Source organism: Nerophis lumbriciformis, linkage group LG29, assembly GCF_033978685.3.
Source record: "Nerophis lumbriciformis linkage group LG29, RoL_Nlum_v2.1, whole genome shotgun sequence".
Classification (NCBI taxonomy): domain Eukaryota; kingdom Metazoa; phylum Chordata; class Actinopteri; order Syngnathiformes; family Syngnathidae; genus Nerophis; species Nerophis lumbriciformis.
The window spans coordinates 30,357,501-30,372,500 of NC_084576.2; the positions used below are offsets into that span (position 1 = coordinate 30,357,501).

The following is a 15,000-nucleotide window of genomic DNA, read 5'->3' on the forward strand; positions in this document are numbered from 1 at the left end:
GCTAAGTTTGCAGAGTCAGTGGACAGAATGTTAAAGACTATTCGAGTTATTGATGGTGAAAACGTTTTGTTAACTTACCACCAACTACTGTCTAATATGGCGATGCGCACCCTGAACTCCATTGTAAAAGTGTTTTTCTACATTTTTTTGTTCTATTTTATTTTATGCTTAAATCTACCATGTTGACATTGGTTAAGTTTGTAGTTGTTGCCTTTAATTTTATTTTTTTATTTTGTTACTTTTTTTTTCTTTTTTTTTTCTTAATTTCTTGTTTGTTCTATTTTATTTTATGCTTAAATCTACCATGTTGACATTGGTTAAGTTTGTAGTTGTTACCTTTGATTTTATTATTTTATTTTGTTACCTTTTATTATTATTTTTTTTCTTCATTTCTTAACTTCTTGTTTGTTCTATTTTATTTTATGCTCAAATCTACCATGTTGACATTGGTTAAGTTTGTAGTTGTTACCTTTGATTTTTTTTTTTGTTACCTTTTTTTTTTCTTTTTCTTAATTTCTTGTTTGTTCTATTTAATTTCATGCTTAAATCTACTATGTTGACATTGGTTAAGTTTGTAGTTGTTACCTTTAATTTTATTTTTTTATTTTGTTACCTTTTTTCTTAATTTCTTAACTTCTTGTTTGTTCTATTTTATTTTATGCTCAAATCTACCATGTTGACATTGGTTAAGTTTGTAGTTGTTACCTTTGATTTTATTATTTTATTTTGTTACCTTTGATTTTATTATTTTTCTTAATTTCTTAACTTCTTGTTTGTTCTATTTTATTTTATGCTCAAATCTACCATGTTGACATTGGTTAAGTTTGTAGTTGTTACCTTTGATTTAATTTTTTTATTTTGTTACCTTTTTTTTTCTTTTTCTTAATTTCTTAATTTCTTGTTTGTTCTATTTAATTTCATGCTTAAATCTACTATGTTGACATTGGTTAAGTTTGTAGTTGTTACCTTTAATTTTATTTTTTATTTTGTTACCTTTTTTTTCTTTTCCCCCCTTAATTTCTTGTTCTATTTTATTTTATGCTCAAATCTACCATGTTGACATTGGTTAAGTTTGTAGTTGTTACCTTTGATTTTATTATTTTATTTTGTTACCTTTTATTATTATTTTTTTTCTTAATTTCTTAACTTCTTGTTTGTTCTATTTTATTGTATGCTTAAATCTACCATGTTGACATTGGTTAAGTTTGTAGTTGTTACCTTTGATTTTATTATTTTATTTTATTACCTTTTATTATTTATTTTTTTCTTAATTTCTTAACTTTTTGTTTGTTTTATTTTATGCTCAAATCTACCATGTTGACATTGGTTAAGTTTGTAGTTGTTACCTTTAATTTTATTTTTTTATTTTGTTACCTTTTTTTCTTTCTTTTTTTTCTTAATTTCTTAACTTTTTGTTTGTTCTATTTTATTTTATGCTCAAATCTACCATGTTGACATTGGTTAAGTTTGTAGTTGTTACCTTTGATTTTATTATTTTATTTTATTACCTTTTATTATTATTTTTTTTCTTAATTTCTTAACTTTTTGTTTGTTCTATTTTATTTTATGCTCAAATCTACCATGTTGACATTGGTTAAGTTTGTAGTTGTTACCTTTGATTTTATTATTTTATTTTGTTACCTTTTATTATTATTATTTTTCTTAACTTCTTGTATGTTCTATTTTATTTTATGCTCAAATCTAGCATGTTGACATTGGTTAAATTTGTAGTTGTTACCTTTGATTTTATTATTTTATTTTGTTACCTTTTATTTTATTTTTTTTTCTTAATTTCTTGTTTGTTCTATTTTATTTTATGCTTAAATCTACCATGTTGACATTGGTTAAGTTTGTAGTTGTTACCTTTGATTTTATTATTTTATTTTGTTACCTTTTATTATTATTTTTCTTAATTTCTTAACTTCTTGTTTGTTCTCTTTTATTTTATGCTCAAATCTACCATGTTGACATTGGTTAAGTTTGTAGTTGTTACCTTTGATTTTATTATTTTATTTTACCTTTTATTATTATTATTTTTCTTAATTTCTTAACTTTTTGTTTGTTCTATTTTATTTTATGCTCAAATCTACCATGTTGACATTGGTTAAGTTTGTAGTTGTTACCTTTGATAAAAAAAAATTATTTTGTTACCTTTTATTTTTTTTATTTTTTTTTATTTCTTAATTTCTTGTTTGTTCTATTTAATTTCATGCTTAAATCTACCATGTTGACATTGGTTAAGTTTGTAGTTGTTACCTTTATTTTTTTATTTTTTATTTTGTTACCTTTTATTATTATTATTTTTCTTAATTTCTTAACTTCTTGTTTGTTCTATTTTATTTTGTGCTCAAATCTACCATGTTGACATTGGTTAAGTTTGTAGTTGTTACCTTTGATTTTATTATTTTATTTTGTTACCTTTTATTATTATTATTTTTCTTAAATTCTTAACTTCTTGTTTGTTCTATTTAATTTCATGCTTAAATCTACCATGTTGACATTGGTTAAGTTTGTAGTTGTTACCTTTTAATTTATTTTTTTAAATTTTGTTACCTTTTATTTTGAAGCGTATTTTGCGCTAAACAGGAAGTGACCGTGAGCAGCTTTTAACTATTAGACGCAGGGGTTTCAAACTAATTTTAGCTCAGGGGGGTCGCATGGAGGAAAATCTATTCTGGTAAAATCACGGCATGATAACTTAAAAATAAAGACAACTTCAAAAAACATTTTATTTTTTTTGTCGTCTTACTTTGGCCAAAAATAGCACGAGAACGTTTAGAAAATGTCCGTTTTTGATTGTATTGTAACGTTTGAATGATGCTAAATGAATGTGTCGTGGCAGTCGCAGGTGTCGCCAATGCTGCTTTTCTCCAACATTTTTAATGGTGAACCGCCAACATGAGAATGCTAAACAGGAAGTGCTTTAAGTTGAAAATACACTGAGACAAAGTCTAATCAACACTAGCATAACTATGTGAGCGACATGCTAACATTACCATTTTATCATCATGCTGGGTTAGCAACACTGGCATAACTATGTGAGCTACATGCTAACATTACATTTTAACATCATGCTGGGTTAGCAACACTAGCATAGCTATGTGAGCTTAATGCTAACATTACATTTTAACATGCTGGATTAGCAACACTAGCATAACTATGTGAGCTACATGCTAACATTACCATTTTATTATCATGCTGGGTTAGCAACACTGGCATAACTATGTGAGCTACATGCTAACATTACATTTTAACATCATGCTGGGTTAGCAACACTGGCATAACTATGTGAGCTACATGCTAACATTACATTTTAACATCATGCTGGGTTAGCAACACTAGCATAGCTATGTGAGCTTAATGCTAACATTACATTTTAACATGCTGGGTTAGCAACACTAGCATAACTATGTGAGCTACATGCTAACATTACCATTTTATTATCATGCTGGGTTAGCAACACTGGCATAACTATGTGAGCTACATGCTAACACTACATTTTAACATCATGCTGGGTTAGCAACACTAGCATAGCTATGTGAACTTAATGCTAACATTACATTTTAACATGCTGGGTTAGCAACACTAGCATAACTATGTGAGCTACGTGCTAATATTACATTTTACAATCATGCTAGGTTAGCAACACTAGTATAGCTATGTGAGCTACATGCTAACATTACATTTTAACCGAATTAGCCGAAGTAAGACAACAACAACAAAAAATTCTGAAGTTGTCTTTATTTTTAGGTTATCATGCCGTGATTTTACCAGAATAGATGGTTAAAACCTGCCCACGGCCACTTCCTGTTTAGTGCAAAATATGTTTAAAAATAAAAGCATGTCAGTATTTAACCTGGATTAAATACAGAAAAAAATTTTTTTTGCTGTTAGCCATTTTGTGCATGTACGAAAACGTTAGAAGCAAAATAGTACGGCAACAGTTAAATGATGTGGACATGTTTTTTACTTTCTAATATGCCTTGGAGAAGCCACGCTGTTGTAACACGTGGCTTGGCATCGTTTTGCTGAAATAAGCAGGGGCGTCCATGTAAACGTTGCTTGGATGGCAACATGTGTTGCTCCAAAAGCTGTATGTACCTTTTAGCATTAATGGTGCCTTCACAGATGTGTAAGTTACCCATGTCTTGGGCACTAATACACCCCCATACCATCACACATGCTGCCTTTTACACTTTGCGCCTAGAACAATCCGGATGGTTCTTTTCCTCTTTGGTCACGACGTCCACAGTTTCCAAAAAACAATTTGAAATGTGGACTCTCATCAGGACCACAGAACACTTTTTTCTAGTCCATCTTAGATGAGCTCGGGCCCCCCGGGTGTTGTTGATAAATGTCTGTGGCTTTGCGTAGTAGAGTTTTAACTCGCACTTCCAGATGTAGTGACCAACTGTAGTTACTGACCGTGGTTTTCTGAAGTGTTCCTGAGCCCATGTGGTGATATCCTTTACACACAAAGTCCAAATGAGCTAATATTTGCAAAAAAAAATAACAACGTTTTAGCAGTTTACCAGCTAAGTGTTTGTCCCCCAGGCCTCTGACGGCCATGTGCAGTGACAGGTTGGACCTGCAGGACTGTTTGGAACACGGGAGAACCGCTAAGGTGAGCACTGCATGGTAGCGTCTGAGCAGGTAGCATCCTGTGTGGACATCTCATGATGCTTTTGTGTCCTGTACCACAGTTTGACAAGGTGAGGACCATCACCACCAGGTCCAACTCTGTCAAGCAGGGCAAGGACCAGCACTTCCCTGTCTTCATGAACGACAAGGAGGACATCTTGTGGTGCACCGAGATGGAGAGGTAGCATCTCTTTACATTGTGCTGGGTTAGCAACGTAGCATGGCTAAGTGGGCTACATGCTAACACTACTTTTTAACACCATGCTACGTTAGCAACGTAGCATAGCTATGTGAGCTACATGCTAACATTACATTATAATATCATGCTAGGTTAGCAACACTAGCATAGCTATGTGGGCTACATGCTAACACTACTTTTTAACACCATGCTAGGTTAGCAACGTAGCATAGCTATGTGAGTTACATGCTAACATTACATTTTAACATCATGCTGGGTTAGCAACACTAGCATAGCTATGTGAGCTACATGCTAACATTACATTTTAATATCATGCTGGGTTAGCAACACTAGCATAGCTGTGTGAGTTACATGCTAACATTACATTTTAATATGCTAGGTTAGCAACACTAGCATAGCTATGTGAATTACATGCTAACATTACATTTTAATATGCTAGGTTAGCAACACTAGCATAGCTATGTGAATTACATGCTAACATTACATTTTAACATCATATGAGGTTAGCAACACTAGCATAGCTATGTGAGCTACATGCTAACATTACATTTGAATATCATGCTGGGTTAGCAACACTAGCATTGCTATGTGAGCTACATGCTAACATTACATTTTAACATCATGCTGGGTTAGCAACACTAGCATAGCTATGTGAGCTACATGCTAACATTACATTTTAACATCATGCTGGGTTAGCAACTCTAGCATAACTATGTGAGATACATGCTAACAATACATTTTAATATCATGCTAGGTTAGCAACACTAGCATCGCTATGTGAATTACATGCTAACATTACATTTTAACATCATACGAGGTTAGCAACACTAGCATAGCTATGAGAGCTACATGCTAACATTACATTTTAACATCATGCTAGGTTAGCAACACTAGCATCGCTATGTGATTTACATGCTAACATTACATTATAACATCATACGAGGTTAGCAACACTAGCATAGCTATGTGAGCTACATGCTAACATTACATTTTAACATCATGCTAGGTTAACAACACTAGCATAACTGTGAGCTACATGCTAGCAATGAATTTTAGCGACAGGTTAACAACACTAGCATAGCTATGTGAGCTACATGCTAACAATACATTTTAACATCATGCTGGGTTAGCAACACTAGCATAACTATGTGAGCTACATGCTAACAATACATTTTGACATCATGCTAGGTTAGCAACACTAGCATAGCTTTGTCAGCTACATGCTAACATTCCACTTTAACATTATGCAAGCTTAGCAACATAGCATAGTTATGTGAGCTACGTGCTAACAATAAATTTTAGCGTCAGGTTAACAACACTAGCATCGCCATGTGAGCTACATGCCAACATTATATTTTAACATTATGCTGGGTTAGCAACACTAGCATAGCTATGTGAGCTACATGCTAACATTACATTTTAATATCATGCTAGGTTAGCAACACTAGCATAACTATGTGAGCTACATGCTAGCAAATAATTTTAGCGACAGGTTAACAACACTAGCATAGCTATGTGAGCTACATGCTAATAATACATTTTAACATCATGCTGGGTTAGCAACACTAGCATAACTATGTGAGCTACATGCTAACAATACATTTTGACATCATACTAGGTTAGCAACACTAGCATAGCTTTGTCAGCTACATGCTAGCATTCCACTTTAACATTATGCAAGCTTAGCAACATCGCAGTTATGTGAGCTACGTGCTAACAATGAATTTTAGCGTCAGGTTAACAACACTAGCATCGCCATGTGAGCTACATGCCAACATTATATTTTAACATTATGCTGGGTTAGCAACACAAGCATAACTATGTGAGCTACATGCTAACATTACATTTTAATATCATGCTGGGTTAGCAACACTAGCATAACTATGTGAGCTACATGCCAACATTATATTTTAACATTATGCTGGGTTAGCAACACTAGCATAACTATGTGAGCTACATGCTAACATTACATTTTAATATCATGCTGGGTTAGCAACACTAGCATAACTATGTGAGCTACATGCTAACAATGAATTTTAGTGTCAGGTTAACAACACTAGCATCGCCATGTGAGCTACATGCTAACGATGAATTTTAGCATCAGGTTAGCAACACTAGCATAGCGATGTGAGCTACATGCTAACATTACAATTGAACATCATGCTAGGTTAGCAACACTAGCATAACTATGTGAGCTACATGCTAACAATGAATTTTAGCGTCAGGTTAACAACACTAGCATCGCCATGTGAGCTACATGCTAACAATGAATTTTAGTGTCAGGTTAACAACACTAGCATCGTCATGTGAGCTACATGCCAACATTATATTTTAACATTATGCTGGGTTAGCAACACTAGCATAACTATGTGAGCTACATGCTAACATTACATTTTAATATCATGCTGGGTTAGCAACACTAGCATAACTATGTGAGCTACATGCTAACATTACATTTTAACATCATGCTGGGTTAGCAACACTAGCATAACTATGTGAGCTACATGCTAACATTACATTTTAATATCATGCTGGGTTAGCAACACTAGCATAACTATGTGAGCTACATGCTAACAATGAATTTTAGCGTCAGGTTAACAACACTAGCATCGCCATGTGCGCTACATGCTAACAATGAATTTTAGCGTCAGGTTAGCAACACTAGCATAGCGATGTGAGCTACATGCTAACATTACACTTTACTATCATGCTCGCTTAGCAACACTAGCATAGCTATGTGAGCTACATGCTAACAATGAATTTTAGCGTCAGGTTAACAACACTAGGATCGCCATGTGAGCTACATGCTAACAATGAATTTTAGCGTCCGGTTAGCAACACAAGCATCGCCATGTGAGCTACATGCTAACATTACAATTGAACATCATGCTAGGTTAGCAACACTAGCATAACTATGTGAGCTACATGCTAACAATACATTTTGACATCATGCTAGGTTAGCAACACTAGCATAGCTTTGTCAGCTACATGCTAACATTCCACTTTAACATTATGCAAGCTTAGCAACATCGCATAGTTATGTGAGCTACGTGCTAACAATGAATTTTAGCGTCAGGTTAGCAACACTTGCATAACTATGTGAGCTACATGCTAACATTACATTTTAATATCATGCTGGGTTAGCAACACTAGCATAACTATGTGAGCTACATGCTAACAATGAATTTTAGCGTCAGGTTAACAACACTAGCATCGCCATGTGAGCTACATGCTAACGATGAATTTTAGCGTCAGGTTAGCAACACTAGCATCGCCATGTGAGCTACATGCTAACGATGAATTTTAGCGTCAGGTTAGCAACACTAGCAAAACGATGTGAGCTACATGCTAACATTACAACTGAACATCATGCTAGGTTAGCAACACTAGCATAACTATGTGAGCTACATGCTAACAATACATTTTGACATCATGCTAGGTTAGCAACACTAGCATAGCTATGTGAGCTACATGCTAACAATGCATTTTAGCGTCAGGTTAACAACACTAGCATCGCCATTTGAGCTACATGCTAACAATGAATTTCAGCGTCAGGTTAGCAACACTAGCATAACGATGTGAGCTACATGCTAACATTACAATTGAACATCATCCTAGGTTAGCAACAATAGCATAGCTATGTGAGCTACATGCTAACAATGAATTTTAGCGTCAGGTTAACAACACTAGCATCGCCATGTGAGCTACATGCTAACAATGAATTTTAGCGTCAGGTTAGCAACACTAGCATAGCGATGTGAGCTACATGCTAACATTACAATTGAACATCATGCTAGGTTAGCAACACTAGCATAGCTATGTGAGCTACATGCTAACAATGAATTTTAGCGTCAGGTTAACAACACTAGCATCGCCATGTGAGCTACATGCTAACATTACATTTTCAGTGAAGACAAAAACAAGGTGATGGACCTCCCACGTCAGTAACTGAGTGACTATTTGAAGATGTGTAGAGAAGCCTGTATTTTCTCTGCCCACAGGGTGTTTGGCTTCCCAGTCCACTACACAGACGTGTCCAACATGAGCAGGCTGGCCCGCCAGAGGCTGCTGGGTCGCTCCTGGAGTGTTCCTGTCATCAGACACCTCTTTGCTCCACTCAAAGATTACTTTGCCTGCCTGTGAGCGACACGAGCGCTCACTCGCACACTTTTTCTTTTCTTTCTTCTCTCAACTTCAACTGTAAGTGGAGCCTCAGATGATCATTTACTCTATTTAATGTTGTCTAGCAGTGTTAAGACTATGCCTTCTTCTCATGACACCTGTTGGCCAGCGTCGCAAGGCACACAGCAGCGGATCACAAATACCTCTTTGCTTACTGTTAGTACACAGGTGAAGCTAATAAGACGGTGCTAGTAGTACTACTGTAACACCATGCTGGTGACATCATCCACATGCAGCTCTTGAGCCTTTCCCACTGGTGCTCTTGAACCTCTCACTTGAAGATAACATCTACTTTTTGCACATGCTAACTGTTAGCATGCTAACGACAGTGTGTGACATTTACTGTTTTTACGCTGACTGTTAGCATGTGGACGTTAGCTAAATGTTAGCGTGCTAACGACAGCTAGCTGTGTGTGACATTTACTGTTTTTTGTTACGCATGCTAACTGTTCGCTAAATGTTAGCATGCTAACTACAGCTAGCTGCATGTGACATTTACTGTTTTATGTTACGCATGCTAACTGTTAGCTAAATGTTAGCCTGCTAACTACAGCTAACTGCGTGTGACATTAACTGTTTTACGTTACAATTAGCTAAATGTTAGCGTGCTAACGACAGCTAGCTGTGTGTGACATTTACTGTTTTTTGTTACGCATGCTAACTGTTCGCTAAATGTTAGCATGCTAACTACAGCTAACTGCATGTGACATTTACTGTTTTATGTTACGCATGCTAACTGTTAGCTAAATGTTAGCCTGCTTACTACAGCTAGCTGCGTGTGACATTTACTGTTTTACGTTACAATTAGCTAAATGTTAGCGTGCTAACGACTGCTAGCTGTATGTGACATTTACTGTTTTTTGTTACGCATGCTAACTGTTCGCTAAATGTTAGCATGCTAACTACAGCTAACTGCATGTGACATTTACTGTTTTATGTTACGCATGCTAACTGTTAGCTAAATGTTAGCCTGCTAACTACAGCTAACTGCGTGTGACATTTACTGTTTTACGTTACAATTAGCTAAATGTTAGCGTGCTAACGACAGCTAGCTGCGTGTGACATTTACTGTTTTTCGTTACAATTAGCTAAATGTTAGCGTGCTAACGACAGCTAGCTGTGTGTGACATTTACTGTTTTTTTGTTACGCATGCTAACTGTTCGCTAAATGTTAGCATGCTAACTACAGCTAGCTGCATGTGACATTTACTGTTTTATGTTACGCATGCTAACTGTTAGCTAAATGTTAGCGTGCTAACTACAGCTAACTGCGTGTGACATTTACTGTTTTACGTTACAATTAGCTAAATGTTAGCGTGCTAACGACAGCTAGCTGTGTGTGACATTTACTGTTTTTTGTTACGCATGCTAACTGTTTGCTAAATGTTAGCATGCTAACTACAGCTAACTGCATGTGACATTTACTGTTTTATGTTACGCATGCTAACTGTTAGCTAAATGTTAGCATGCTAACTACAGCTAACTGCGTGTGACATTTACTGTTTTATGTTACGCATGCTAACTGTTAGCTAAATGTTAGCATGCTAACGACAACTAACTGTGTGTGACAATTACAGTTTTACGTTACGTACGCTAACTGTTAGCATGTCGATGCTAGCTAATTGTTAGCATGCTAATGACACTGTGTGACATTTACTGTTTTACGTTACGCATGCTAACTGTTAGCTAAATGTTAGCATGCTATCGACAGCTAACTGTGTGTGACAATTAGTTTTACGTTACGCACGCTAACTGTTAGCATGTCGACGTTAGCTAAATGTTAGCGTGCCAACGACAGCTCGTTGTGTGTGACATTTACAGTTTTATGTTATGCATGCTAACTGTTAGCTAAATGTTAGCGTGCTAACTACTGCTAACTGTGTGTGACATTTACTGTTTTACGTTACGCACGCTAACTGTTAGCATGTCGACGTTAGCTAAATGTTAGCGTGCCAACGACAGCTCGTTGTGTGTGACATTTACAGTTTTGTTACGCATGCTAACTGTTAGCTAAATGTTAGCGTGCTAACTACAGCTCGTTGTGTGTGACATTTACAGTTTTATGTTACGCATGCTAACTGTTCGCTAAATGTTCGCATGCTAACTACAGCTAACTGCATGTGACATTTACGGTTTTATGTTACGCATGCTAACTGTTAGCTAAATGTTAGCCTGCTAACTACAGCTAACTGCGTGTGACATTTACTGTTTTACGTTACAATTAGCTAAATGTTAGCATGCTAACGACAGCTAACTGTGTGTGACAATTACAGTTTTACGTTACGTACGCTAACTGTTAGCATGTCGACGTTAGCTAAATGTTAGCGTGCCAACGACAGCTTGTTGTGTGTGACATTTACAGTTTTATGTTACGCATGCTAACTGTTAGCTAAATGTTAGTGTGCTAACTACAGCTAACTGTGTGTGACAATTACTGTTTTACGTTACGCACGCTAACTGTTAGCATGTCGACGTTAGCTAAATGTTAGCGTGCCAAGGACAGTGTGTGACATTTACTGTTTTATGTTGCACACACTAACTGTTAGCATGCTAACGACAGCTAACTGCGTGTGACATTTACTATTTTACGTTACGTACGCTAACTGTTAGCATGTTGACGCTAGCTAAATGTTAGCATGCTAACGACACTGTGTGACATTTACTGTTTTACGTTACGCACGCTAACTGTTAGCATGTCAACGTTAGCTAAATGTTAGCAGGCTAACAACAGCGTGTGACATTTACTGTTTTACGTTACGTACGCTAACTGATAGCATGTTGACGCTAGCTAAATGTTAGCATGCTAACGACACTGTGTGACGTTTACTGTTTTACGTTACGCACGCTAACTGTTAGCAGGTCAACGTTAGCTAAATGTTAGCAGGCTAACAACAGTGTGTGACATTTACTGTTTTACGTTACGCACGCTAACTGTTAGCATGTCGACGTTAGCTAAACGTTAGCACGCTAACGACAGGCATTTACTGTATCAATAGGGTGGGTGGGGGTCGCCGCCCCGCCCACCCAACAGGACTTGGTGCGGCTTCACAAAGTTCTACCTTTTTATAGCCACTTTTTGTGCTGTTTTATCAACATTATCAAGCACTTTTTTTAATTGATACTTGATTGTTTTATTTGTAGATTATCGACGGGACTTATATATATATATATATACATACATACACGTATACACCTTTAAAATCATGTTTTTGACTCCTCCCCCTAAAGATTTGTTGCGTCACCCGTTGTCATAGCGATACTTGTTCGCGCTAGGGATGGGTACAAGATTCACTACGACAAACATGCTTGGCAGAAGACGCTCGGACGTAAAGTTTCAAAACGCCCTAGCTCGATGCTAACGTACATGGGATTTGCTATTGACATGCTACTGATTAGCATTAGCAATTTCACATGGCGGTTTCAACACGTCCACATTTGGTAATGAAAACCAAAACTGGGACGCACCTCGCAGTCAAACAGCTGGTGTGTGATAAGTGCAATACTTACAGTGTTAACACTTTCTAGGGCGCAACAAAAGACTAGATTGGGCAGAGACTGACACACCACTACTGCCATCTAACATTTCGGATTTGAGACTATTAAATTGACTTAAAAAACGCTCCAGCATAAGTAAAGTAAGGCTCTACTTTTGCAAAAACGTGCTAGCTTGATGCTAATATGTATGGGATTTGCCATAGACATGCTACTGATTAGCATTAGCGGTTTTACGTGGCGGTTTCAACACTTCCAAATTCAGGTAATGACAACTACAACTAAGATGAATGTCACGATCAAACAGCTGGCGTGTAATAAGTGCAATACTTACAGTGTGAACACTTTTTAGGGCGCAACATAAGACATTCAGCTTCCTGGAAAAAGCTACTTCCTCGTCAGACAACATACCATAGAGAAACAATTAATATTTATTGACAAACCGTTTATCGATTCCCGGGTACCAAGAATTGGCACCGTATCGGTTCAGATGTGAACAGTACCCATCCCTAAGTGAGTACACACGTGATACTAAATAAAACGAACATCGGATTTTCCGAAGCGTCACAGTACATGTCCGAATTCATGCTCCCCTTCTGCGTTATTGGCAGCACTCAGTCACGTGGCCAGCTAGCCGAACAATGACGGCCGGGTGTTGTTGACACATTCGCTCTATACAAGCCGCACACGGACTACCCTAAAGTACATCAAAGTTTACTTCCATAGTATTGTCGCTCGACAAGACGGCCATGTTGGAAGCACTCGGGCAGCCCCGAAACCACTCGCTCACTTGGCCAGCGAGCCTAACAATGACGGCCGGGTGTTGTTGACACATTCTCTACACAAGCCGCACACGGACTACCCTAAAGTACATCAAAGTTTCCTTTCATAGTGTTGTCGCTCGACAAGACGGCCATGTTGGAAGTCGCCTCCGTGAACCGCAGCTCTCCCCATTGCCGGCAGCACTCGGGCTTTTGATTGATTGATTGATTGAAACTTTTATTAGTAGATTGCACAGTACAGTACATATTCCGTACAATTGTCCACTAAATGGTAACACCCGAATAAGTTTTTCAACTTCTTTAAGTCGGGGTCCACGTTAATCAATTCAGCCCCTAAACCACTCGCTCAAGTGGCCAGCGAGCCTAACAATGACGGCCGGGTGTTGTTGACACATTCGCTCTATACAAGCCGCACACGGACTACCCTAAAGTACATCAAAGTTTACTTCCATAGTATTGTCGCTCGACAAGACGGCCATGTTGGAAGCACTCGGGCAGCCCCTAAACCACTCGCTCACTTGGCCAGCAAGCCTAAAACAATGACGGCCGGGTGTTGTTGACACATTCTCTACACAAGCCGCACACGGACTACTCTAAAGTACATCAAAGTTTCCTTTCATAGTGTTGTCGCTCGACAAGACGGCCATGTTGGAAGTCGCCTCCGTGAACCGCAGCTCTCCCCATTGCCGGCAGCACTCGGGCTTTTGATTGATTGATTGAAACTTTTATTAGTAGATTGCACAGTACAGTACATATTCCGTACAATTGTCCACTAAATGGTAACACCCCAAAAAGTTTTTCAACTTCTTTAAGTCGGGGTCCACGTTAATCAATTCAGCCCCTAAACCACTCGCTCAAGTGGCCAGCGAGCCTAACAATGACGGCCGGGTGTTGTTGACACATTCGCTCTATACAAGCCACACACGGACTACCCTAAAGTGCATCAAAGTTTACTTCCATAGTATTGTCGCTCGACAAGACGGCCATGTTGGAAGTCGCCTCCGTGAACCGCAGCTCTCCCCATTGCCGGCGGCACTCGTGCAGCCCCACCGAGACACAAATGATCCTGACTTGTGTTGGCAGCTAGCTAGGCAGTGGATGTCGCGTTACAAGCTGCACACTGACTACTCTAAAGTATATGACTCAGTTTTTTTAAAAAGCATATCCTTCACATTTTTGTTCTAAATGAAGCATTTTGAAACATAAAATGGCTAAATGAAGTAAAAACATTTTGAAACATAAAATGGCTAAATGAAGTAAAAACATTTTGAAACATAAAATGGCTAAATGAAGTAAAACATTTTGAAACATAAAATAGCTGAATGTAGTAAAACATTTTGAAACATAAAATGGCTAAATGAAGTAAAAACATTTTGAAACACAAAATGACTAAATGAAGTAAAACATTTTGAAACATAAAATGGCTAAATGAAGTAAAACATTTTGAAACATGAAATGGCTAAATGAAGTAAAAACATTTTGAAACATGAAATGGCTAAATGAAGTAAAACATTTTGAAACATAAAATGGCTAAATGAAGTAAAAACATTTTGAAACATAAAATGGCTAAATGAAGTAAAACATTTTGAAACATAAAATGGCTAAATGAAGTAAAAACATTTTGAAACATAAAATGGCTAAATGAAGTAAAACATTTTGAAACATAAAATGGCTAAATGAAGTAAAAACATTTTGAAACATAAA

At 37.0% G+C, this 15,000-nt stretch overlaps 1 protein-coding gene across 2 annotated transcripts in view; it reads left to right on the top strand.

Annotated features, from left to right (window-relative positions):
* Window positions 1-9,331, top strand: part of dnmt3ab (DNA (cytosine-5-)-methyltransferase 3 alpha b) — a 79,266-nt gene extending 69,935 nt beyond the window's left edge. For both annotated transcript variants that reach the window (XM_061924529.1, XM_061924530.1), the window contains 3 exons: window positions 4,555-4,624; window positions 4,704-4,822; window positions 8,842-9,331. In XM_061924529.1, coding sequence (XP_061780513.1) covers window positions 4,555-4,624; window positions 4,704-4,822; window positions 8,842-8,983 — 331 coding nt within the window. In that variant the 3' untranslated portion in view covers window positions 8,984-9,331. The remainder of the gene's footprint in view (window positions 1-4,554; window positions 4,625-4,703; window positions 4,823-8,841) is intronic.
* Window positions 9,332-15,000: the final 5,669 nt, after the last annotated feature.